Source organism: Selaginella moellendorffii, unplaced genomic scaffold (genome assembly GCF_000143415.4).
Source record: "Selaginella moellendorffii unplaced genomic scaffold, v1.0 SELMOscaffold_14, whole genome shotgun sequence".
Classification (NCBI taxonomy): Eukaryota; Viridiplantae; Streptophyta; class Lycopodiopsida; order Selaginellales; family Selaginellaceae; genus Selaginella; species Selaginella moellendorffii.
Window position 1 is genome coordinate 669,413 of NW_003314275.1, and position 20,868 is coordinate 690,280.

General features: G+C 46.8%; 4 protein-coding genes across 5 annotated transcripts; 2 read left to right on the forward strand and 2 right to left on the reverse strand.

Annotated features, from left to right (window-relative positions):
* Window positions 1–1,354: 1,354 nt before the first annotated feature.
* Window positions 1,355–4,882, forward strand: LOC112346364 (pentatricopeptide repeat-containing protein At2g35030, mitochondrial-like). Of its 2 annotated transcripts, XM_024675164.1 has the most exons (5): window positions 1,355–4,018; window positions 4,119–4,387; window positions 4,444–4,562; window positions 4,627–4,730; window positions 4,787–4,882. In XM_024675164.1, exon 1 carries the CDS (start codon window positions 1,364–1,366, stop codon window positions 3,635–3,637), a length of 2,274 nt encoding a protein of 757 aa, XP_024530932.1. In that variant the 5' UTR covers window positions 1,355–1,363; the 3' UTR covers window positions 3,638–4,018; window positions 4,119–4,387; window positions 4,444–4,562; window positions 4,627–4,730; window positions 4,787–4,882. The 2 variants fall into 2 exon arrangements, with proteins under 2 accessions (XP_024530932.1, XP_024530933.1); XM_024675165.1 differs by lacking the exons at window positions 4,119–4,387; window positions 4,444–4,562; window positions 4,627–4,730; window positions 4,787–4,882 and having other exon boundaries at window positions 1,355–3,881; window positions 3,945–4,052.
* LOC9646460 (probable indole-3-acetic acid-amido synthetase GH3.9) lies at window positions 3,658–6,115 on the reverse strand. The gene is made up of 3 exons (XM_024675357.1): window positions 5,359–6,115; window positions 4,811–5,296; window positions 3,658–3,935 (listed from the first exon to the last, which is right to left on the reverse strand). Exons 1-3 carry the CDS (start codon window positions 6,113–6,115, stop codon window positions 3,658–3,660), a joined length of 1,521 nt encoding a protein of 506 aa, XP_024531125.1.
* Window positions 6,116–6,217: 102 nt separating this feature from the next.
* LOC112346411 (pentatricopeptide repeat-containing protein At3g12770-like) lies at window positions 6,218–8,840 on the forward strand. Its single transcript, XM_024675358.1, has 6 exons — window positions 6,218–6,261; window positions 6,345–6,450; window positions 6,513–6,684; window positions 6,756–8,427; window positions 8,499–8,536; window positions 8,703–8,840. The coding sequence occupies exons 1-4, from the start codon at window positions 6,218–6,220 to the stop codon at window positions 8,405–8,407; spliced, it is 1,974 nt and encodes a 657-aa protein (XP_024531126.1). The 3' UTR covers window positions 8,408–8,427; window positions 8,499–8,536; window positions 8,703–8,840.
* Window positions 8,725–11,969, reverse strand: LOC9646461 (E3 ubiquitin-protein ligase COP1). Its single transcript, XM_002970408.2, has 13 exons — window positions 11,394–11,969; window positions 11,220–11,294; window positions 11,002–11,157; window positions 10,589–10,921; window positions 10,355–10,524; window positions 10,232–10,297; window positions 10,098–10,176; window positions 9,891–10,046; window positions 9,728–9,826; window positions 9,565–9,669; window positions 9,321–9,500; window positions 9,133–9,243; window positions 8,725–9,061 (listed from the first exon to the last, which is right to left on the reverse strand). Exons 1-13 carry the CDS (start codon window positions 11,679–11,681, stop codon window positions 8,894–8,896), a joined length of 1,986 nt encoding a protein of 661 aa, XP_002970454.2. The 5' UTR covers window positions 11,682–11,969; the 3' UTR covers window positions 8,725–8,893.
* Window positions 11,970–20,868: the final 8,899 nt, after the last annotated feature.

A 20,868-nucleotide genomic window follows, 5' to 3' on the forward strand; every position in this document is an offset into this window, starting at 1 on the left:
GAGAGCTGGGTTCCAAGAGCTCATGTTGAGGCAACGCAAGATGGAAGGAAGTGTTCGTTAGTGTTTTCATGGTTTGACGATGGCAAGTCTTCCGAAAAACAGGATGAGATCCGAAGATATCTTCCAGGCAGTGTTGAGTGCGGCAGGGCTGTTGCTCAAGGACTCACGCCCTGTGGATCGGATATATCCATTCGTTTGGGCGGAATCGAAATATAAGTATTCGATCCTGGACGTTTTTGGTTTCGTGCTTGTCAAACAGGTCGAGTGGACGAGCTTCCATACAGAAGGTACAGTTTTTCATTTTAATAGAACGATGCATTGGTTGTGCATTCACTAGATACCTTGCCAATGTTGCTGCAATGCGTTCACAGTCATTGGGAGAGATTTCGACCGGACGAATGAGCAGTTCCATATAAAGTTTCGTAATAGTATGTTGCCCGAGGAAGGGGAGTTCCCTGTAGGCGTGCTGCACTTAAACAATAAGGTAGGCTCTCGCTTCATATCTTTTACGTTGTTTCAATGTTTGCTACAGCTTGGATCCTTGTAGATCTTTCAGAGGCTGCTGAATTCGTTCAGGGCGTGTTGCGAATATCGATAGGCAACCTTGTCCTAACGTGGAAAGAAGAAAACCTCCAGGTATCTTTTCATTGTGTTTGGAGCTTTCTCTACATGTTTGGAGCTTTCTAATGTGTTCTTCAGGAGGCTACGAGGTTGCGAAAGCTGTCCATCGCTGCCTGCAGGGTGTTCCAGTCTGCACGAGTGGAAGCTGAGAGAGTTGCAGCTCATAACATCGTCTGGATCTTACGAGCAATTGAAACAAAAAGGTCCAGAGGAAGATTCCGAAGTTCTGCGAAAACGAAAGCAGTGGTAATTCCTTTGATTGTATGCTAACATACACTGACTGTTGGTCCAATGCAGCTCATAAGGTGATTGCTGAGGTTCTCTGAGCAAACAAAAGTTTAGAAAGCTTACCACAAGTTCTTGTCTCTGGCAGTGTAAGACTGTCGTCTGTTTTCATCAAACTTAGAAGTACCATTCGTCCAGCTTAACCGAGATAAGAGCGCCTACAAGCTGTCTACGTTTTTTCTCGCTTGTGCAAAGTGCCTTTCTTACAGCCATTTTCAATTGATCTGCGAAGACAGGCTTTGGAAGTGAAAAGAAAATTGCGAGTCTCTCCTCTCTAGATGGTTTGCAGCGAGTCCTTGTGCCTACAAGAAGCGCAGTGATAGCCACACACGCACAAAAAAGAGAGAAAGAAGCTTTAGGATAGAATCACCACATAAGCTCCATTGCACCGGGAATATACCAATTTCACTTGGCGGGACCACGTTAGAACCCTAATTTTGAGATTGATCGTGAATGGATGGATACGACCGAATTCCTGGGGCGCGTGAAATCGTGCTCCTCGCTCGCGATGGCGCGCCAGCTCCACCAGCAGATCCCCTGCAAGCCCAGCGATGGCGCATTCGTGTGGAACAAGCTGATCGAGATGTATGGGCGCTGCGGGAGCGTCACGCACGCCCGCCAGGTCTTCGAGCTCATGGGCGATTCTCACGTCCGGGATCTCTTCTCCTGGAGCGCGATCCTCCATGCCTACATTCGAAACGGGCATTTGGAGGAGGCCAAGGCGCTGTTCGATTCCATGGATCGCTGGAACGTCGCCGTGTGCACGACGATGATCGTGGGCTTTGCCGCCGCGCGGAAGATCGAGGCGGCGAGAGGGGTTTTCGATTCGATGCCGCTGCTCGACACCGCCGCGATGAATTCGATGATCTCCGCGTATGCCCAGTGTGGCTGTTTCCAGGAATCGATTGAGCTGTTCGCATCAATCCCCCACAAGGATGTGTTCTCGTGGAATGCGATCCTCGCGGCGATCATCAGGGCTCGCCCAATCGCGGAAGCGCGAGAGTTCTTCGCGGCGATGGAGGAGCGAGATCTCGTGTCGTGGAACCAGATGGTGTCGGCATTCGCGGAGCTGGGCTTCTCGGACGATGCCAGGAGCTCGTTTGATTCCATGCCACTGCACGATCTGGCGTCCTGGAACTCGATGCTCGCAGTCGCCGACGGATCAACAGCGCGAGCGCTCTTCCAATCGATGCCCGAGTGGAATCTCTTGTCCTGGAACGGGCTTCTCAGCAACACCACCATGGAATCGCTCCCCTCGATCAAAGAGATCTTTGCTCAAATGCCCCGGAGGGATTCCTTCTCCTGGAACGCGATGCTCGCAGCACTTGCCCGCTCTGGGGAACTCCGCGAAGCCGAAGAGATCTTCGCAAGAATGCCACAGCGCAGCCTCACATCCTTCAACATCATGCTGTCAATTCAATCGATCGATCGCGCGAAAAAAACCTTCGATTCCATGCCCGAGCGCGATGTGATCTCTTGGACTTCGATGCTCGACGCATATGCCCGGGCTGGGGATCATGCCGGCGCCAAGCGGCTATTCGATTCCATCCCCTACCACAACCTGGTGACGTGGAACTCCATGCTCGCCACGTACGCCCACCATCGCCATGTCACCGAGGCCGAGGCCACGTTTCGTGCCATGCTGTCGGGCTTGCAGCACGACGTCGTGACGTGGAACACGATGCTCTCGCTGTACGTGCAGCTGGGCGACGTGCGCCGGGCCGCGCGGCACTTTGACGGCATGCCGCGGCGGAACCTCGTTACGTGGAATGCTCTGATGGCAGCTTACGTGGACGCTGGTGACATGGACCGGGCAAAGCGATTGTTTGGTGCTATGCCCGAGAAGGATATTGTGTCGTGGTCTCTCTTGCTATTTCTTGCCGCCACAATGGAATCCATCGAAACCATGGAAGGGATATTCGATCAAATGCCTGAAAGAAACCTTGTGTCGTGGAACACGATGCTATCTGGCTATGGCGGGAGTGGGCATCTAGAAATGGCGAGACACATCTTTTTAATAATGCCTTCTAGAGACGTTATTTCTTGGACAGCGTTGTTAACGTCTTACGTGCATGGCCACCTTTTAATGGAAGCGAAGATAGTGTTTGATACCATGCCCATGCACAACGTTGTGACGAGGAATGCGTTGCTATCAGCATATGCCCAGAACGGGCATTTGCTGCAATCGCGAAAGTTCTTCGATCAAATGCCCGAGGTTGACGATCCCGTCTCGTGGAGCGCGATGCTGGCTGGGTACTCCTCCAGCGCTGATTTCTCACAGGCGGCAGTGGAGCTCTTCTGGCGGATGAATCTGGCGGCTGTTCTTCCTGATCAGGCGTGCTTCCTCTCTATCCTGATCGCTTGCAGCCACGCCGGGAGTGTCAAATCCGCCAGGAGTTTCTTCGGATCCATGGATGTGGACTTCCAGATCGATCGCACCAAGCAGCACTACTGCTGCGTGATCGACTTGCTCAGCCGGGGCGGCTATCTGGACGACGCGCGAGAGCTCGTCGCGACCATGCCCTTCGATGCCAGTGCCTATGAGTGGAGCTGTTTGCTTGGGGCTTGCCGCAATGGCGGCCACAATCTTGGCCACGCTCGCGACGCCGCCAAATCGGTTCTAGGCATAGGCGTGGATTCTTCCTCCCAATCTTCTTCTTCTTTGTGTTCTTCCCAAGAATCTTACGCCTATGTTCTTCTTAGTAATGCTTTCGCCGAGAGTTTAAACTAGCCGCCATTGGGCTAGGGTTTTCAAGAGAGCAATGCCGATCCGCGAGGCGCCGGTGGATTATCTGCCGCTCGCCGCCATGGATCGCCATTTCCGAGCTCCAAGGATGGAATGCAGGTCGCGTACGTCCCATCGTCTTGCGATCCCGCCCAGGGAAAATCCAGCACTTCAACGGTGTATTCCACGCTTTCGAAGGGATTGGAAGGCTGAATTCTAGCGGTCGAAAGGCTGGAAACTGGATCGAAGGGTAAGTTGGAAATTTTCTTTCTTTCATGTGCAAACAAAGCATGAATGGCATTTCCTCGAACAGGCAACAGGATCGTCTTATATGAGCACTACAAACTTACTTCTTTTGGGACTTGCTTCTATGTCGATTCTAGAGTTGTAAGTGGGCTGAAAGATTTCCAGGTTCTCGTGATTCCTCGTTTCTAAGATACTGAAGCACGGGTTTGTCTCCTCTTGTGCTTTATTGCTTGTTTTGCAGCTCCAGTTCACAATCGCTATGCGAGTTGATGGATTTTCTTGCACCATAGCTTCCGTATGATCAACCTCTGATAAGAGTCTTGGCCATCGGAGGTAAGTAATTTATCATTTTTCTATCTGCCAGACAATCCTCCAGATAAGATAATGCATTTCGCAAAACCGGATTCTAGGCTCAAGAACTCTGAAGAGAATGCTTCCAAAAGTGAGACTCGCCTCGTCCTGTGAAAAGTAAAGCCTGGCGAAAGATTGAGCAAAATGATAACATTCAAAGTAAGATTTAAGATCCATGTTAGAACATTCTAATGCGGGTCATACTCTTTATGCAGGAGTCAGGCAATTCTGTGCTTCTACGCGTCACTTGTCGATTCTAGAGTTGTAAATGAGCTAAAAAATTTCAGGTGCTCGCGATTCATCATTTCTATAGACACTGAAGTACGCAGTCGAGGTAACTACAATTTTCTAATTGCATCGCATCTGACAATCTCATATAATGCAAACCGGATTCTAAGCGCAAAAGCTCTGAAGAGAATGCTTCCAAAAGTGAGACGCGCCGTGAAAAGTGAAGCTTGCCGAGAGTCCCTGGGGGAAAGGCTTGAGTGTGACAACATTCAACGTAAGATTTGAGATCTATTTGAGAACATTCTAATACGGGCCATACTCTTTATGCAGGAGTCTGGCAATCTTGTGTGATACCTGCTTGTAGGATGGCAATCATCTCTGGACTGGTGATGCATCTTGGGGTCTTATATTGAGTGGGATTTATTCCCTTTTCAAGGCTGTATTGTTGGAGAGCCTTGAATGTCTTACCACGGACGATGCATAACCGAAGTGGACCAATCAAGCCGTTCTCACGACGCTGTTTATATCTCTCGGTCAGTGAGGTGTCGAGAACGCAGCAGCAGGTTTCCAGGATCATGGGATTCAGGCTATCACCGTTTTTAATCTCCCAGAAGATCAGGTACCTCTGGCCGTCTTGGTGGCAAGTGAAGTCGACGAGCTCTTGTGAAGCAGGCAGGCAGTGCTGAGACTTCTGGACCGCTACCTGTAGCTCGGCTTCAGTGCTTCTTTCGCCTGCTATATCAAGCTCCGCATTGAGACGATGGACGAACGATATGTTGGGAGAGAAGTTGTGGAACCCGGTTACACGGACGATGTCTCCAACTTTGTACCGATAAAGTCCTGGTTGAGAAAGACAACTTCCGTGAGAAGACTACAACAGTGACGGATTGTTCTACATTTACCGGACCAGGTGCTGACAACGAGCTCGTATTCCTCGCCGACCTTCACGTCTACGAGCTTCACGGTGGATCCGTCGGTCAGCTTTTGGGGATAGTGGAGAAACTCGTAGTATGCATACTCCGGATGAATGGTGAAGCTGACGCTCTCAGGTGGACAGAATGGATCCAGGTTGAAGCCGAGAACACACTCCGTGCAGACGTAGTCTCCAGAAACTATGGGAACACTTCCTCCATATTTTCTTACAGCAGGAGCATATGGTGCCATTCCTCCAGTGGTGATGGTCACTATAACCTTGGTTTTCGGCCACAAGCGCTCTACAATACCGCACCATGCGTTATCGGCTGTGCATTCCTTGCGAATACTCTGCGCTAGCTTGAGATTTGGTCGTAAGCAGAGCGACAAGGAACTTCTCAAAGTCGGGTCGGTGATCTTCGAGTTGAGAGTTCCGGTCTGGACGTCATCAGCTAGCTCGCTCCACGCCTCCTCCAACAATCGAAGCGCTTCTACCAGTGTTATGGCCAGTGCTGCGAATACTTGAGTGACGTCCTCGGATCGAATGAGGCCGCAAAGCAGTTGGCAGTACAAAGACTGGTTGATATCAGGTGCCAGAAGAAGTTTCATGGGACTGGTGAACATTTTCTCCAGATTTTCACCTTGGACTTTGAAGAACATTGAGGAGGTTGTCGATACTGGAAGGCCGCCAGGGCTCTTGTTTTCTGGTTTTGCAAACAAGAAGCCGAGACACACATCGGACTCCATCATATATACCGGCCTGCAGACAACCAGATAGTGGCAAAGTCACAAGCTATCAGCAACGCATACCGACGGAATAGCAGCTCGAGAGACTTCGAAGTAGCAGGAATGAGTTTGGGCTCTCCAGTGACTGTGCCGGAGCTGCACACCAAGTGGGAAAAAGCACGACATTGGACTCATCACAACAACGTCGTCGCAGCATACCTCTTGAAGAAACGGACGACTGGCTCGGCAGTCAGAATGGGAGAAGTGTCGCCATTGGCAATGCGCTGGACTTCGTCTGCAACGTCGTGGTATTCGATGATGGGAAGGCTGTCGAAGCGGCCTCCATACCTTCGCAGGTACTCGGTCTCGCCGTTGAGCTCCATCATCTGACTAAGCAAGTTCGCTTGCACAGCTGCAGCATCCTTGGTCTTGGACTCTATATCGTCCCGGAACAAAGCTGGATCCATTGTTGTTGGTGGATTCACAACAGAGGTATTTATGCGGAGGGCCGATGTTGATAGGCGTGCAGAAACTTTGCATGAAAACTGGCCTTACAGGCAGTGTGAACCATGATGGTGTTGACCAGACAGGTGAGAGAAGTGGAATTGAGTATTGTGTTTGTTTCTTGGTCAGCTAATTCCGAAGTTTATGGTTGATGCAGTATTCTTCGGAGGATCTTTGGTTGCGGACAACCTCAAAGCAAAACAAAAGGAGTCACAGTGGCAAGCAATTGAAAGATATGCATCTCTCATAAGGAAGTGTTCCGGCGAAGGAAATTTGGCACCGGGAAAGTGTGTACACTCGCAACTTGTCTCGGATGGCTGGGGGCATGTCACCTTTCTCCAAAATCTCCTGGTGGAGATGTATGGCAGGTGCGGGAGCCTGTGTGACGCTTTGTCGGTGTTCCGGGGGATCGAGATGCCCAGCATTTTCTCGTGGACCCTGGTAATCTCAGCAAGTTCCCGCAACGGGGACTTTGGAGGTGCCTTGGATCTCATCCGGAGAATGCTGCTGGGTGGAGTGAAGCCAGACGAGGCTGCTCTTGTAGCGGTTGTCAACGTTGCTGCTGGTCTGGAAGACATTTCATTCTCAAGACAAGTTCATGCCTGGGTTGTGGAAGCTAAACATGGCTGCGACCTTGTTGTTGAGAACGCATTGATCAGCATGCACTGCAAGTGCCGGGACAGTGGCTGGGCCGAGCGAGTGTTCTACGGCATGCAAGAGACCGATGTGATCAGTTGGACATCTATGGCTGCTGCCTACGCTCAGAACGGACAGCACGCAGAGACTCTTCAGCTGTTCCGCAAGATGGACTTGGAAGGTGTCAAGCGCAACTTTGTCACTTTCGTCACGCTGGTCGAAGCTTGCACACGGTTCCTGGACTTGGAGAATGGAAGGGTGACGCACTCGAGAATCAAAAGCTCCGGTTTCTGCTCGGTGGTGATCGTCAGCAACAGCCTCATCCACATGTATACGAAGTGTGGAGATTTGGCGAGCGCCATCGACGTGTTTCGAGGCATGGCGGACAGGAACACAATCTCCTGGACTGCTATGGTTGCTGCTTACACTCAACACGGTCACTGCAACGAGGCAATCAAGCATTTCCAGTTCATGGACTTGGAAGGTGTGAAGCCCGACGTTGTGACTCTGGTGGCCGTCGTTGATGCCTGCGGGGGCCTCATGGTGCTGTCCAAGGCCAGGGAGATCCACGCTCGGGTTTCCGACAGTGGCTACCTCGACTCCAACGTTCCTCTGGCCAATGCTGTGATAAGCATGTATGGCAGATGTGGAGGCCTGGACGACGCAAGAGATTGCTTCAAAAGGTTGAGGTTGAAGAACACGATATCGTGGAGTTCTCTCATTGCAATCTATGCGCAAGACGGACAAGGCGAGGAGGCGATCCGGCTGTTTAAGCTGATGGTTCTGGATGGAGTGAGGCCGAATTCTAGCAGCTGCGCTAGCCTCTTGTCCGCTTACAGCCACGAAGGTGACGTTCACGACTGCCGAGAGTGCTTCGCGGCTATAAGTGACTTCGGCCTGGAACCAACGAAGGATCACTTTGCCGGCGTGGTTGATCTCCTGGCAAGGCTTGGAATGCTGGACAGAGCCTTGGAGTTGATCAACACGATGCCGTTTTTCCCAGACGCAGCGGTGTTCTTGGCTTTGCTATCAGCGTGCTGCGTCCACGAGGACTTGGAGCTGGGAAGAGCCGCGGCAGAGCAAGCGTTTTCGCTGGACCCAGCGGACGAGTCATCTTATGTGCTGCTGTCCAACGTTTACGCTGCGCTGGGAGTGTGGGGCGAGGTGCTGTGATTCCTGGGTGGAAGAGCACGGTACGTAAAGCTTACAATTCTTTCAACTACAGGATATAGAGTTTTAAACTCTTCAATTCTTTCAACTGTAGGTAGATCCCTGGAGATCGAGCGTGGAAGAGCGTGCACGGTACGTAAAGTTCTAAACTTCCAATTCTTTCCATTGGAGATCAAACAGGACGTAGAGTTCTAAACTAACAATTTTTTCAACTCTGGCTTCCTGGAGATCGAGCATTGAAGTGCAAGTTTTTTTGTATCGAGCAGCACGTAAAGTTCTAACGATCTTTCAACTGTAGATTCCTGGCGATCGACCATGGAAGCATCGGGACGTTCTACTTTTATTCTTTGAAAGATTTCCATTGGAACGATTTGTGGTAGAGTTTATGTTGGATTCTTCGTCGACATTTCCTATCAATGGCTACAAAATTTTCTAATGTTCTTGTCTAGGCAAAGATTGTACAGAGAAGTCGTCCTTCCTCCTCGTTTTTCACGGAGCAAGCACCAGAACCTTGATCGTCCCTTGGCTGTTTGCCGCAAGCATCGTTGGGCTATCGCTCTTCCAGCACACAGCACTGATGAAGTGGAACACATCGTCGTCGCTCTCCTCCGAGTCATGGTTTGTGAATCTGTGCCTTGCTGCTGGCTTGGGAACTTCCTGCTCGCAACAAACAAACAAAAGCCTCAGATTGATTCTCTTTTTCTCTAAAATCAATCAAATGGACTTACCTTGTGATACACCACGACTTCGTTCGTTTCACTACCGCACGCAATGTACTCGCTGTTAACTGTCAAGCCTACAAAGTTCTTCTCGTTAGCATGGCCTGTGAGGCTGCGTATCTGCATAGACAAAGCACGGTGTTTGATTTGATCGATCAGGAAACCTTCGAGCTAAAGAGCTGTAGAGATATGCATACCTGGGAGCTCTTCTGGACGTCCCACAATCGCAGTGTACTGTCAGTGGAAGCCGAGGCCAACTCGTTGGGGGATACAAACTTTACATACGAGACGGCTTTTCGGTGACCACTAAAGACATGTAGAGGCGACTTGGAGTTCCGGAGATCGTAATAGTGGATATGATGATCGGCCGAGCCCACCTAGAAAAAGTAAACAAAGGCACTGTCAAACACAACAAGAATCTTTGCTAGTTGAAAGAAATACCGCGACAAAATTGCTAGATCCGGGATTGTATTTGACACAGCAAATGTTTGCCTTCATGTCAATGTTCAGGACACTTGTCTCCTGCCTGGTGCACCACAGCTTGACCTGTGCGTCAAAAACACAAACAGTGAATTCGGGTGTGTAAGTAATAATAAAACACTACCTTTCCGTCGTCACTCCCAGACACTAGCATTGTCGGGTCCGTCCTGGAGAAATCGACGCTCCAGGCTCTTCTCTCGTGCTCTTCGTACTCCATGACACTCTGCAAGGAGAAACGTACAAAAGTAAACAAACAAGCAAAGAAAGAGTTCCCAAGAGACAACTACCTGGCAAGAATTTACATCCCAAACAGTTACAGTGCCTTCATAATCGCTGCTCGCGATTTGTCCCTTGATGTACTTGTTCCAACTTAGGCAGCTTAGCTTTGACCGCGTAGACATCTCGGCAACAGGACAATGGACGTCTGCAAGCTCGTTGACAACCTGTTAGAAAAAACAAAGTATTAGAAAACAAAACATCGCATGCTCACATACCGTTGCAAATTCGAAAATTTTGATTCGCCGCGAAACTCCTGCAGTGGCAAAGAGTTCGTCGTCCCTGTCAAATTCAATACTGAAAACAATACACCACTGGTGTTAGAAACTCTAGAGATAATTGAAGACCTCACCTTGAAACAATGTTAGAAGAATGAAATAAGTCTCCGTGTCGTAGCTCAGCCACCAGCTCCAAACGACTAAGCAAAAATCCAGCTTGAGAAAAACCTTCAAGAAAAGAAGAAAAGTGAAGGTACCTATATCTGGTGAAGCCAGCGAGAATAGATCTAAAGTCCTCAAGGCCTGAAGGTTGATTAAACCCACCACAGCCTTCTTCGTCTTTCTCCTTTTTAACAATGGCTTCAAGCTTTTTCATCTGACGATCACGTCGTCTCTTATTCAAGTAACAATCTTGCAAGTCTTCAAACTGTCAGATCAGATCCAGAACATAACATTAGTCGCCACTTTCACTGCACTGAGACACACCATACCTGGTTTAGCATCCTCTTTTTCTTTGCGGTCTTACAAGGCAGCGGTTCAAAGTCAGAGGTACCATTTGAAATGCCACCATTCTTCTTCACGAGAGGACCTCTCGTTGCTTTCCTTTGTTCTCCACCGAGCAAGGCTGCCCCTGCTTGGCCGACACGATGCAAGGGAACCGCAGGACGGTTGTACGGGTTCTCTTGAGCCGCACAGTCGAGAGCCGGGCAGTCAAGAAGAAAGCGCCACTTCAGCGAGCTTGTTTGTCTCGATTTGAGCAGCTCCTGCCTCTGGATCTCAACAGCAGAGATGTCCTCCCTCAGCGACTGCAAGTCCCCTTGAATCTGAGAAACAAGACGGTTAGCATTTGCTCATCTTACAAATCTCTGGTCGGTGTCATCCCAAATGACTCACGACAACTGACCTCAGAAAGTTCTTCCATCTTTTGCTGCCTAGATCTCTGCAAAAACTCGAGAAGAACCTCCATGTTCACCTCGGCTTCCTCGTGCTCGGCTTTTCGCTTCTTATCGCTCAACAAAACCAGCAATGAATCGATCTCTTTGAGTGGAACGTCGACCCCCTGTGGGAAAAAAGAATCGAAATCACGCCATAGCAGATCACTGGAGGAAGAAGACCACAAACCTGTTGTAGAGCAAAACGAAGCTGCTCTGTCGGGGACGCACACGAGATTTGCGACGTAGCAACCTTCTTAAGTATCTGCATGGAAAGACCATTGGATTTTTAGATTGGTAGCACGAAGAACAACGTAAAAACAAAAGAACAAAACAAGATCTAAGGAAAGAGGGGAAAACTTACTTTGTTCAATAGAAAATTGGGGTAAAGCTGACTGCTAGTGAGGTAGACTCCACAGCACGGGCAGTTCTTCTTGTTGTTGAGGTGCGTGATGATACACATGTAGCAAAAGCTGTGGCCGCAAGCCGTGAGAAACGCATCCTTCATCGTCTGGATGCAAATCGGGCACTGGAAATCCTTATCCGCCAACAGCCGCGGCCCTTGCTGCTGCTGTTGCTGCTGTTGCTGCTCGGACGAGAAACTCATCGGCTCCTTCTTGATACACATTGCTCTTGATCGCGCTACATCCATACCCGAGCCCAGCAGCCGCGCCTAAAATCTCGTCTCAAGGACAAATGCCGCCAAGATTTCCATTCCAATCCTCGCCAATCCCTAGCTGCGAATCCCGGATCATCGAAATTCCTTCCCGCTGCTCCTGGTGAGAGAAATATTTACCTATCCCGCCGCGGCGCCAAGAATCATCCAAATCTCAGCTCGAATTCTCGCGAGCCAGGGATTCACGCGGCTGCCGTGGTTATAGATCGTCCGCCATAGCCGTCGAGGACGAGACGCTCCACCAGAAAGAAGCGCGGCCAAACATAATTTCCACCCTCAAAAACTTATACCCGGCCTCGAGAAAAATGCCTTAAAGGAGAAGGCTGGTGACGTGGGGGCGCCCGCGTCCGTCCAGATCGGGATGGAGCTAACGGCGCGATGTGCGTGTGCGTAACGCCAGCAACGACCACGGAACCAAAATGGCGGGGGTGGCTGACTGTGCCGCGAGTGGCCTGGAAATATCCCGTTGGGCACGGTGCCAGCTCAGACCCAATCAAGAATGGCGGCCAATGGGAGCGAGGCTTCTGATTACAGGCGTGACGTGGATGGCCTGGGGCCTTTGTTTTCGATACGGTATGACAAGGGAAATCTGTGGTCGTCGTACGATCTGACGGCCTCTTTTATTTTCTGTATCCGACGGTCACGATTTGATGATGACAGGTAAACTTTATTGAAACTTCCAAATACAAAATGCCTAGTATATTCTTTGATTCTATTTCACTTGGAAATTGTAGTTCAAGAATGGAAGGTGGACCAACAATAGCTGATGTTTTTGAACTTCTTTATGGATTTGGTAGTCTAAGGATATTTTCTGAATCAAATTCTTGACAAAAAGATCAAGATAATACAACTTGAGTTTCATCTTACACAAGAAAAAAAGTTTGTTATATATTGTTCATGCCTATATAAGTCCAAGTCTTATAGTGTGCAATTTGTAAATGTAGTTGTTTTCACGCATGCCAAAAGGATGTATGCCACTTGGCATGCTCGTTGCCATGTGTTCTTATGCCATTGGCCATTGTCAATTTTTGAATGGCCATAGCTTTCAGATGGCCATGAAATGGGTATGGATGGCACAAACATGGGTGTCAGCCATTTGTGATTACAATGTATGTATGCATAACCATTTGTGTGTTTGGCCTTTGACTTGTGTCTGTTAACTTAGGGATTAGTCATGTTTTAGTATGACTTGTTAATCCATATTAAAGTGGTGCATACTACCATTTTCCTCCATATAAAGTACATTCAAACTAACATGGCTATAAATCATGTGGGTAAAACATAGGGATTATCAATTCTCACTCAAGTTGTCAAGTGGCAAGACATCATTTTAGTTGTTGTCAAATTTGCAATATTTTATATACAACCCAATACAATTACATGATAGGCATCTCAAAAAAGTTAACAATAGATATACACAAGTGAAGCCTTCTATATTGTGCCATATGAATTGTGAGTAATATTTCATTATACCAATTTATGTTTGAACCCAAGCATTTGACATTGTGTAAGCTTGTGACATATAGATTTTACATCCATGTGATGATATATGATGCTACATATTATATTATAGCATATGAACTTTCAACCACAAAGCAGTCTTACAATTTACATACCAAAAAATATCACAGCAATGTCTAGCCCCTGGACAAAAAACATATAATTTCACGTCATTTTCAAATACTTAAAAATTTGTACCTAGTCCCATTTTACTGAATGTGTCAAGGAAGATGATGGTGGTTTATACTCATGAAAGTGTCTTTGAGTGATCAAAGCTCTTTTTTGACAGAAACAATCTTCACCTCAAAAACTAGGTATTTGTGAATATGAAAATATAAGTTGCATTATCACAATGCCACTATTCATTGGCACCTCATGAAAGCAATAGGAAGAGCCTTCCAAGTTAAACTAAAACTATGAGTTTTACTTTTAGCTATACTTTTCACCAACTACTGTTTTAGCCCTTGCAAAACTTTTATTAAACCGATATTAAAAATCAGTTAGATTTGTTTTGGAATCAAATTCCTCCACTTCTCCAAAGTTATTTTTGTTATTCGGCATAAAATACATCTTTGCATAATTTAGGAAAGCCTCATGAATTTGCACTACCTTGTTTCTTGGATTGTATGCTTCCTCCATCTATTATATCCCTAACATACAACTTACTCCTGTAACTTGCTGATATTACCAATTGCCTACACAATCCTTCTTTCATCTCCCATTTGAGCCCCAAACTATATCCAGCCCTCTTTCTAGAACTCTAATGCTTCCAATTCACAATCTTCTCTAACAAGGCTTCAAGATTTTATGTGAGACAACACCCTTTAATAAACTCAGTGACACAATTGGATATTAGATTCTTAAAGTCTTTAGGAAGTTCTTATTGCACAACACCTACAATAAACAATTAGAAACCACATCCAAAAACACACCAATAGAAAACACACTCATAATCATAACCAAGAAACAGGACCACAAGAACCTAATATCAAAGAAAGTGACAAACTATAGAAAGCAATGGCTCCGACAAAAAGCGTAAAAAGTAAACTTATCTATACCTTATTTCATTCCTATTGCTCCTAGTATCTAATAAGACCCACAAACAGAATATATGTATGGAAGATCTTTGCACCACTCCAGCTAAACTCTCACCAAACTAACACCATAATATGCCTTCCAAAATTAAATGCTGTTAAAGTCCTCTTGACTTGTAGCTTTTGAAAAACATTCACCACAGCTTTGATCCTATAAGACCAATACAAAAGCCAATAAAAATCTTATACAAAGTCATATATAAAAAATGAGGAGAAGAATAAAAGCCACACCATCCTATGTTTAAAAACATTGTACTAGTGATTTTTGGATTTAGATCATGCAGTGTCCTCTACAAAGGATGTCACAACATAGAAGTGGCACAGGCCAGTTCTCCCTCGTGTTTCTCCTGGAGAATCTCATGGCAGTGGCTTCTAGGTCATCCCTATCTATCTGCAGTGCTTCTGATGCCAGGAGAGCTTGCAGGCCTGCAGATGCATGCATCAAGACTATGTCTTTTAGCTTTCGAAAAACATTCACCATGGCTTTGTTCCTATAAAACCAACACAAAAGCCAACAAAAAAATTATACAAAGTCATATATAAAAGATGAGGAGACCACCTCATCCCATGTTTAAAGGCATTTTACTAGTGATTCTTGGATTTAGATCATGGAGTGTCCTCCACTGCATAAAAGTGGCAACACAGTGGCCACATGCCAGTGTTTCTCCTGGAGAATCTCATGGCAGTGCCTTCTGATGATAGGTCATCCCTATCTATCTGCAGTGCTTCTGATGCCTCTCGCAGGCCTGCACAAGACTAGGGCTTTTTGTTAAATTTCCAACAGGGACTTGTTCTTGACGATATCGCCATTCTCGGTTTCTTCCTTGCGAACTTGTTCTTCTCTCTTGGCGACAGTGGCAGCTGCCCCGCGGATGGGCTCTCAAACGCGGAAAACGAGAAGACTTTTCTCGTTGAGATCTTCACTTACCAGCGCGGAATTCTTGTGCAACTTCCTCCAAGCTCTCACCCAAGATTCTCTGCTTCGTTGCCTCCAAGCTCTGGAATTGCCACTCCTGCAAGCACCCAACTCGCCGAATTCCCCTTCAGCACCGCAAAGATCTAGGGCGATGGCAGCAGCAGATGCGGCGGATGTTAGGGCGGGTATCATTGTGCCAGGCAATGTGATCGTGTCAAGGTGCTTAGTGTGAGGGAAGTTTTCGCTCTACAACGAGATTGTTACGCGAGTTCCTCCTGTGCCACTAGAACAGGAATCCTGGTATGCCGCATTATCTGGACGGGGATTGAACGGCCACAGTCAGTCATTCTCTACGAGACATAGATCGACGAGATCGAATCGCCTGAAGTTACCTTCCATCTGATCAACCAACAGAGCTCTCCTGACTGAATTGGCAACCGAGTTCTTCTTGCTGCCTTGTTGGACGGGCACAACTCCAGAGCCATGAGGAAACTTCGTCGCACGTACACACGCTATCTGCCTCCATGGGACAGGAGACAGTTCGGTTTGCTTGTCGACTTGTGGAAGTTGCGAGCGGACAAGATGGCCCCTAGAGACGCAAACGAGATCAAGGAGAAGATGCAGGCTGCCGACTTAGCATGCTCTTGGTTGGGTGGCATCCCAAGTTTTCTGTGGGATCATGAGCCTGGAACGCTCACACGTTCAGATGCAAGGAAGTGCCTGGCCAACACCAAGCTCAGGAAAGTGTCTTGCATCCTGCAGAGCTCTGCCGACGTCTCGTGGACGCTGTTCCACTTCAACGTGATGCCTAGCTGCTGTTTCAGTTGTTTCCAATATACATTTTGCTCGGGAAAGGTGGCCACTCTCTACTCTGGGTACTTGTGTAAAACCAATGTGGACAAAATCCGCAGCTTTCTCAAGGCTTCTCAAGGCTTCAGCAAGTACTCGGTGCTGAGAGGCTTCCTTTTTTAGCAGTATGTGATTAGACAAGCGTTGGCACTGGACACTATGGGTATACCGATGGTAAGATGTTAATAATTTTTCACCCTTTGATGCTTTTTATCTGCGTGTTTTAGGTTGACACTGCTTGTTGCCAATGTTGTGATGATCGAGGTAAGGGTAAGATGATTCAATGTGCAACTTGTCGCAAGTGGTATCATACTAAATGTGTTGTTAGGGAATTCGAGTTCAGAGTTTGAGTTCAAATATGAGTGTGGAAATTGTCAAAATACATCTCCTTCTGGTTTGTTGTTATAATACTATGAAAGTGATCTTGAAGATGCTTTGCTCGCAGCTGGTTGGTATATTATTTATTTATTTCGGTCTTTGATTTTGTGCTGTTACCACACACGCTGGAACAGGCTAATGTCGCTCATTATAGTCACAGGCCAGTTCTTGAGGCTAAAATTAAGGCGCAGCAGGCTCTCAAAGCCTGGAGAGATGAGTTTTATCAGGGCCACAACAATAACGATGACACCCTACTGGTTTTCTTTTTACCTCCAGATTCTTATGTTGACTTCTACCATTCATCTCGAAAGGTTTCTCAGAAAGTTGTCAAAGGTGATTGATTTCATATGCGCAAGAAGTATGTTGAGTTACAGATTGTGCAGTGTAAGGTCGCTATACCGGTATCTTGAAGTCCTTGTGTAGTGAAGGTTACCCATGACATGGAGGATGTTTCTCCAGATCCAAACTTACCAGAAATTTGGGAGGAGGCTTTTGGCTGCATAGAATGCATAGAGAATGCTTTTGAGAAGTTGCTCGTGGAGGAAAGATTTGAATATTGGTTGGTTTCTGATGGAGACAAGCAGGACGAGTTAGAACAAATCTCTGACCCAGCCAATAAGCGCAACCTTCAGGCCTTCTCAGCTTGTAAAAGGTCATAATTTAAAAATAAAAATAATAAATTGCTATGCATCACATGTAGTGTTATTCTTACTTATTAATCTAATTGATCAAATAAAGTTTATAATTATAAGCATGTTTATAATTTGTGAACACAAGATTAATCTTATTGCATATCAACCATTAGATGATAGAATAAAAAAGAATATACTAGAAAGGGTCTAAGAAAATTTATAAATTATAAACATGTTTATAAATTATAAATACAAATTAATCTCAATGAATAACAACTGTTAGATGGTAGAATATCCTAGAATATTCAAATATATTCTAAATATATTCACTACCATCCAAGCAAACCAAAAATACAAGAAGAGTATTTTTTAGTTCTCATGGAAAATCATCATACTCCCTTTACTAAATTTGCTATTTGTTAATCACGCATAAGCTTGGAACCGTAACTTCTTACGGAAGTACATGACTACCCAGGGTGGTGGTACAAATCTAACTCATCACAACTGACCCTATGTGTCACCAGCCTAACAACTCAACCTGGAAAATGTGGAAACATTAGCCAGGGCTTCATTAGGCCCCTACAGCTCTAGAAGAGCCACTAAAGGCACAGGCACAACCTCGGGATACAGCATCCTGGAATCGCTAATGTCTTAGCTATTGTGACTTTGTGAGGTCCGACCTGTGTTTTAAAGTGTTTACTGGCGGTTAACAGTGATAGCAGTGTGTTTAGAGCTTGTGTCCCGTGTTTCAGAGTGAAGGAGAGTGGCTTGAGGCTTGCAACATCCCATGCAAGTGCCTTGAGCTATGTCGCTGTGTGTGAGAGCTGCTGGTGTTGTTTTTCTGGCGTGTGGGGAATCCCTTTGCACGGCATCTGATGCACTTCAGTGCCTCGACGTGGGGTTTCTCATGGTTTTTGCCACCGGCTGGGGAAATCCAGTGGCCCCAAGAGTTCTATGAGTGTCAGAGCGAGAGTTTGACCCTAACATCACTTCTTTTCCCAACTGTGAGGCTTTTGCAATAATCCCTCACCATATACCTAAACCTACCAGGTTTTTTCGATAGACGACTCAACGCAAGTTTTATAACTAGCAAGTCCTACCATGATAAGGACCACTTGCCATTATCAATCGTGTGCGAAAGAATCAAAACCTTTAAGTGTGACTTTATGTCCAATCTTGGCGTCGAGAACTATTGCTTTGAATGTTCTTCAGAGATCTCCGAGAGCTTTTCAAAGTCACGAAACTCTGGTCAACTTCTTCTGAAAGCATTTTCCTTCTCTATCGCAGCGATATTTTGCGCCTGGAAACGTTGGTGTTGGTCGTTCACAAGAGAAAAACTAAATCGATCGAAAATCGCTCGGCAGCCAAACAGCGGCCTCATGGACGAAGCTTGAGGAATTAGCACAGCTACCATGTTGAAACGTTGATAATAGCAGTCTTATATAAAACACAAGAAAACGAACACAATCTTTGAAAAAAGAAACACACAGCTAATTCTTCCACATGCCGATTGCGTGAGTTTTGGCTAAAGGCCTTGATACTCTTTTGTCCTAGAGAACTATCACTCTCGAAAAACAAAGAAAAACAAAGGGACAGCAAAAGAAAAGCCGTGTGATCTGCCTATCGTCAAATCATTCGAGAACCTTACCTGCATTTCATCGGCTGTTTCTCGCTTCGTGGAATCAAGACAAACCAAGGAAGTTGAGTTTCGCAGAAAACAAAGAACAATGGTCCTTATTTTTATCCGATGATGATGCCTTTTTCGGTGCAGGGTAGTCTAAAAACCAAAGGAGGTTTGTAAGTAACAGCAGCAGGCAATGTTTCCAGCGGATGTAGAGGATAGGATTCTAGTGTTCTTGCATGTAAAAGCTCTGCTGCGTGCAAGATCTGTGTGCCACAGGTGGAAAGTAGTGATTGACAGTAAGGAATTTGCGAAAGCCAAGGTAGAGACGTCCAGACAGCATCCACTCGTCCTTGAATGCACACAACATGTACAACGCCACTGCTTGTCCTTAAGGATCTACAATCCTTTCACTGGCGATGATGCAACTGTTTTGCCACTGCCAGATCCAGATTTTCTCCCCAACTGGGAGCCCGTTGCCTCTGCCGGTGGCCTGCTTTGTTTCTCCGACCGCTTTCTTTCTGGTGCACAAGAAGGGAAGTTTGGAGTGTGGAATCCCCTCAAGCGTAACTCATTTGTCGAGCTGCCAGGTATATCGCCCATCAGATTCAAAGCAAACATGAAAGTCTCAGCTGACGACCTCTCCTACACGATCTACTCCCCAACAGGGGGGGGCATTGACGTGTTCGACTCGTTGACCTGGTCGTGGCGGCGCCACCAGGAGTACTCGCCGCCAGATGGCTGGGCCTTGTGGATGAGGTCAGCGCCATACACATGGCTACTGGAGGGCAGCACTGCATACTTCGTCGGCGTGAAGGGTCAACAATTTGGCGTGATAGGCTGTGAGCTGGGATCAAATCGGTGTTGGATCGAGCATGAATGGAACATTGCTCCTGACAACATGGAGTTACTTCAGGCTATTGTACGGCATGACAATGGTGATATGATCGTCTTTATTTCGGAGACAGGGTTTGTTTCAAGGCCCGGTAGTTTGGAGAGGGTGCACAATTTCGTTTGTCCTCAAGGATCGTTTCGAGGGGAATTAATAACCGTCTTTACTGGGATACAACACAAGTCCCTCTACTTGTGTACAGGTTATTCCAGCTTTAGGAACCTAACATTTGATTACAGAAACAAAGAGTGGATAGAATCGATCAGACAAGTCAGGGAATTAGAATCGCATCCCAAGAGACGCTTTGTTTTACCTTATGTAGCCACTTTAATTTGATTTTTGTTTACTTTATGACTACATTTGTGATTGGCAATGTGAGACAGGGAGAAACTGAACAAACATCAACAAAGCTGTTCAAGATCTTTCACATCACATTTGATAATGGATGTTGCCAGAATCATTACAGAGTTGGATCGCTCTGCGTAGTAGCCGATACGGAAAGAAACAAGCATTTAACCCTGGTATGATGAACAAGCAAGGGTACAGACTTTTCCCGCCCGGACCTCACACCGCCTCCAAATTCCAATGGATAATTTCCCTCATCGACGGACGCCAGCCCCCATTCCAATCCGGCTAAATCCAGCTTGGGTTTGGTCCTTCCCTTGCCGCCCAGCGTTCTTTGGCACCCCAGGTATGGCTTCTTGCCTCGATTCGGTCCAATGTAGGGTACATTTCGATCTAATCTACTCGCAATCTACTAGCTCGATCGAGCGGAGTTTTTCCATCTTTCCTCGCCGCCAAGCGTTCTTCGATACTCCAGGTATGATTTCTTGCCTCGATCCGGTCCAATGTAGGCTACATTTCGATCTAATATCGCAATTTACTAGCTCCATCGATCGAAGCGAGGGTTTGCCAGTTCTTTCCTTGCCGTCAAGCGTATCCTGGTATGGTTTCTTGCCTCGAATCGGGATATAATATCGCAATCTACTAGCTCGATCAATTGAAGCACGGTTTTCCCAAGCGCCAAAGCTGTTCTTTCCCCGCTGCCAAGCATTCTTGGATACTCCAGGTATGTTGTATGCATCCATCGATCGTAATATCCTCTGGAGATTCTCTAACGGAAACTGTGATTAGGTGGCAAGATGAAGAGACCGCCGATGCGACACAAGGTAGAGCGACCGAAGAAAGTGATCATCGTTGAGGAAGGGATGGGGAGAAGATTTGTGAATCTCAAAGAAGTACCTACTGCTCCTCCGCTTGAGGTTCTTGTCATTCTCCAGA

What these genes read in the sequence shown, in the direction of transcription:
- LOC112346364 (XM_024675164.1), top strand. Translation starts at nt 1,364, where the DNA reads ATGGATACGACCGAATTCCTGGGGCGCGTGAAATCGTGCTCCTCGCTC.
- LOC9646460 (XM_024675357.1), bottom strand. Translation starts at nt 6,115, where the DNA reads ATGGAGTCCGATGTGTGTCTCGGCTTCTTGTTTGCAAAACCAGAAAAC. An exon ending in CGTTGTCAGCACCTGGTCCG is followed by an intron (nt 5,297 to 5,358) that starts GTAAATGTAGAA and finishes TTTCTCAACCAG; the next exon opens with GACTTTATCGGTACAAAGTT. An exon ending in GATTGCCATCCTACAAGCAG is followed by an intron (nt 3,936 to 4,810) that starts GTATCACACAAG and finishes TGCCTGTTCGAG; the next exon opens with GAAATGCCATTCATGCTTTG.
- LOC112346411 (XM_024675358.1), top strand. Translation starts at nt 6,218, where the DNA reads ATGAGTTTGGGCTCTCCAGTGACTGTGCCGGAGCTGCACACCAA. An exon ending in CGGCCTCCATACCTTCGCAG is followed by an intron (nt 6,451 to 6,512) that starts GTACTCGGTCTC and finishes GCACAGCTGCAG; the next exon opens with CATCCTTGGTCTTGGACTCT. An exon ending in TGATGGTGTTGACCAGACAG is followed by an intron (nt 6,685 to 6,755) that starts GTGAGAGAAGTG and finishes TGGTTGATGCAG; the next exon opens with TATTCTTCGGAGGATCTTTG.
- LOC9646461 (XM_002970408.2), bottom strand. Translation starts at nt 11,681, where the DNA reads ATGGATGTAGCGCGATCAAGAGCAATGTGTATCAAGAAGGAGCCGATG. An exon ending in TCTTCTAACATTGTTTCAAG is followed by an intron (nt 10,177 to 10,231) that starts GTGAGGTCTTCA and finishes TATTGTTTTCAG; the next exon opens with TATTGAATTTGACAGGGACG. An exon ending in AAGTCGTGGTGTATCACAAG is followed by an intron (nt 9,062 to 9,132) that starts GTAAGTCCATTT and finishes TGTTGCGAGCAG; the next exon opens with GAAGTTCCCAAGCCAGCAGC.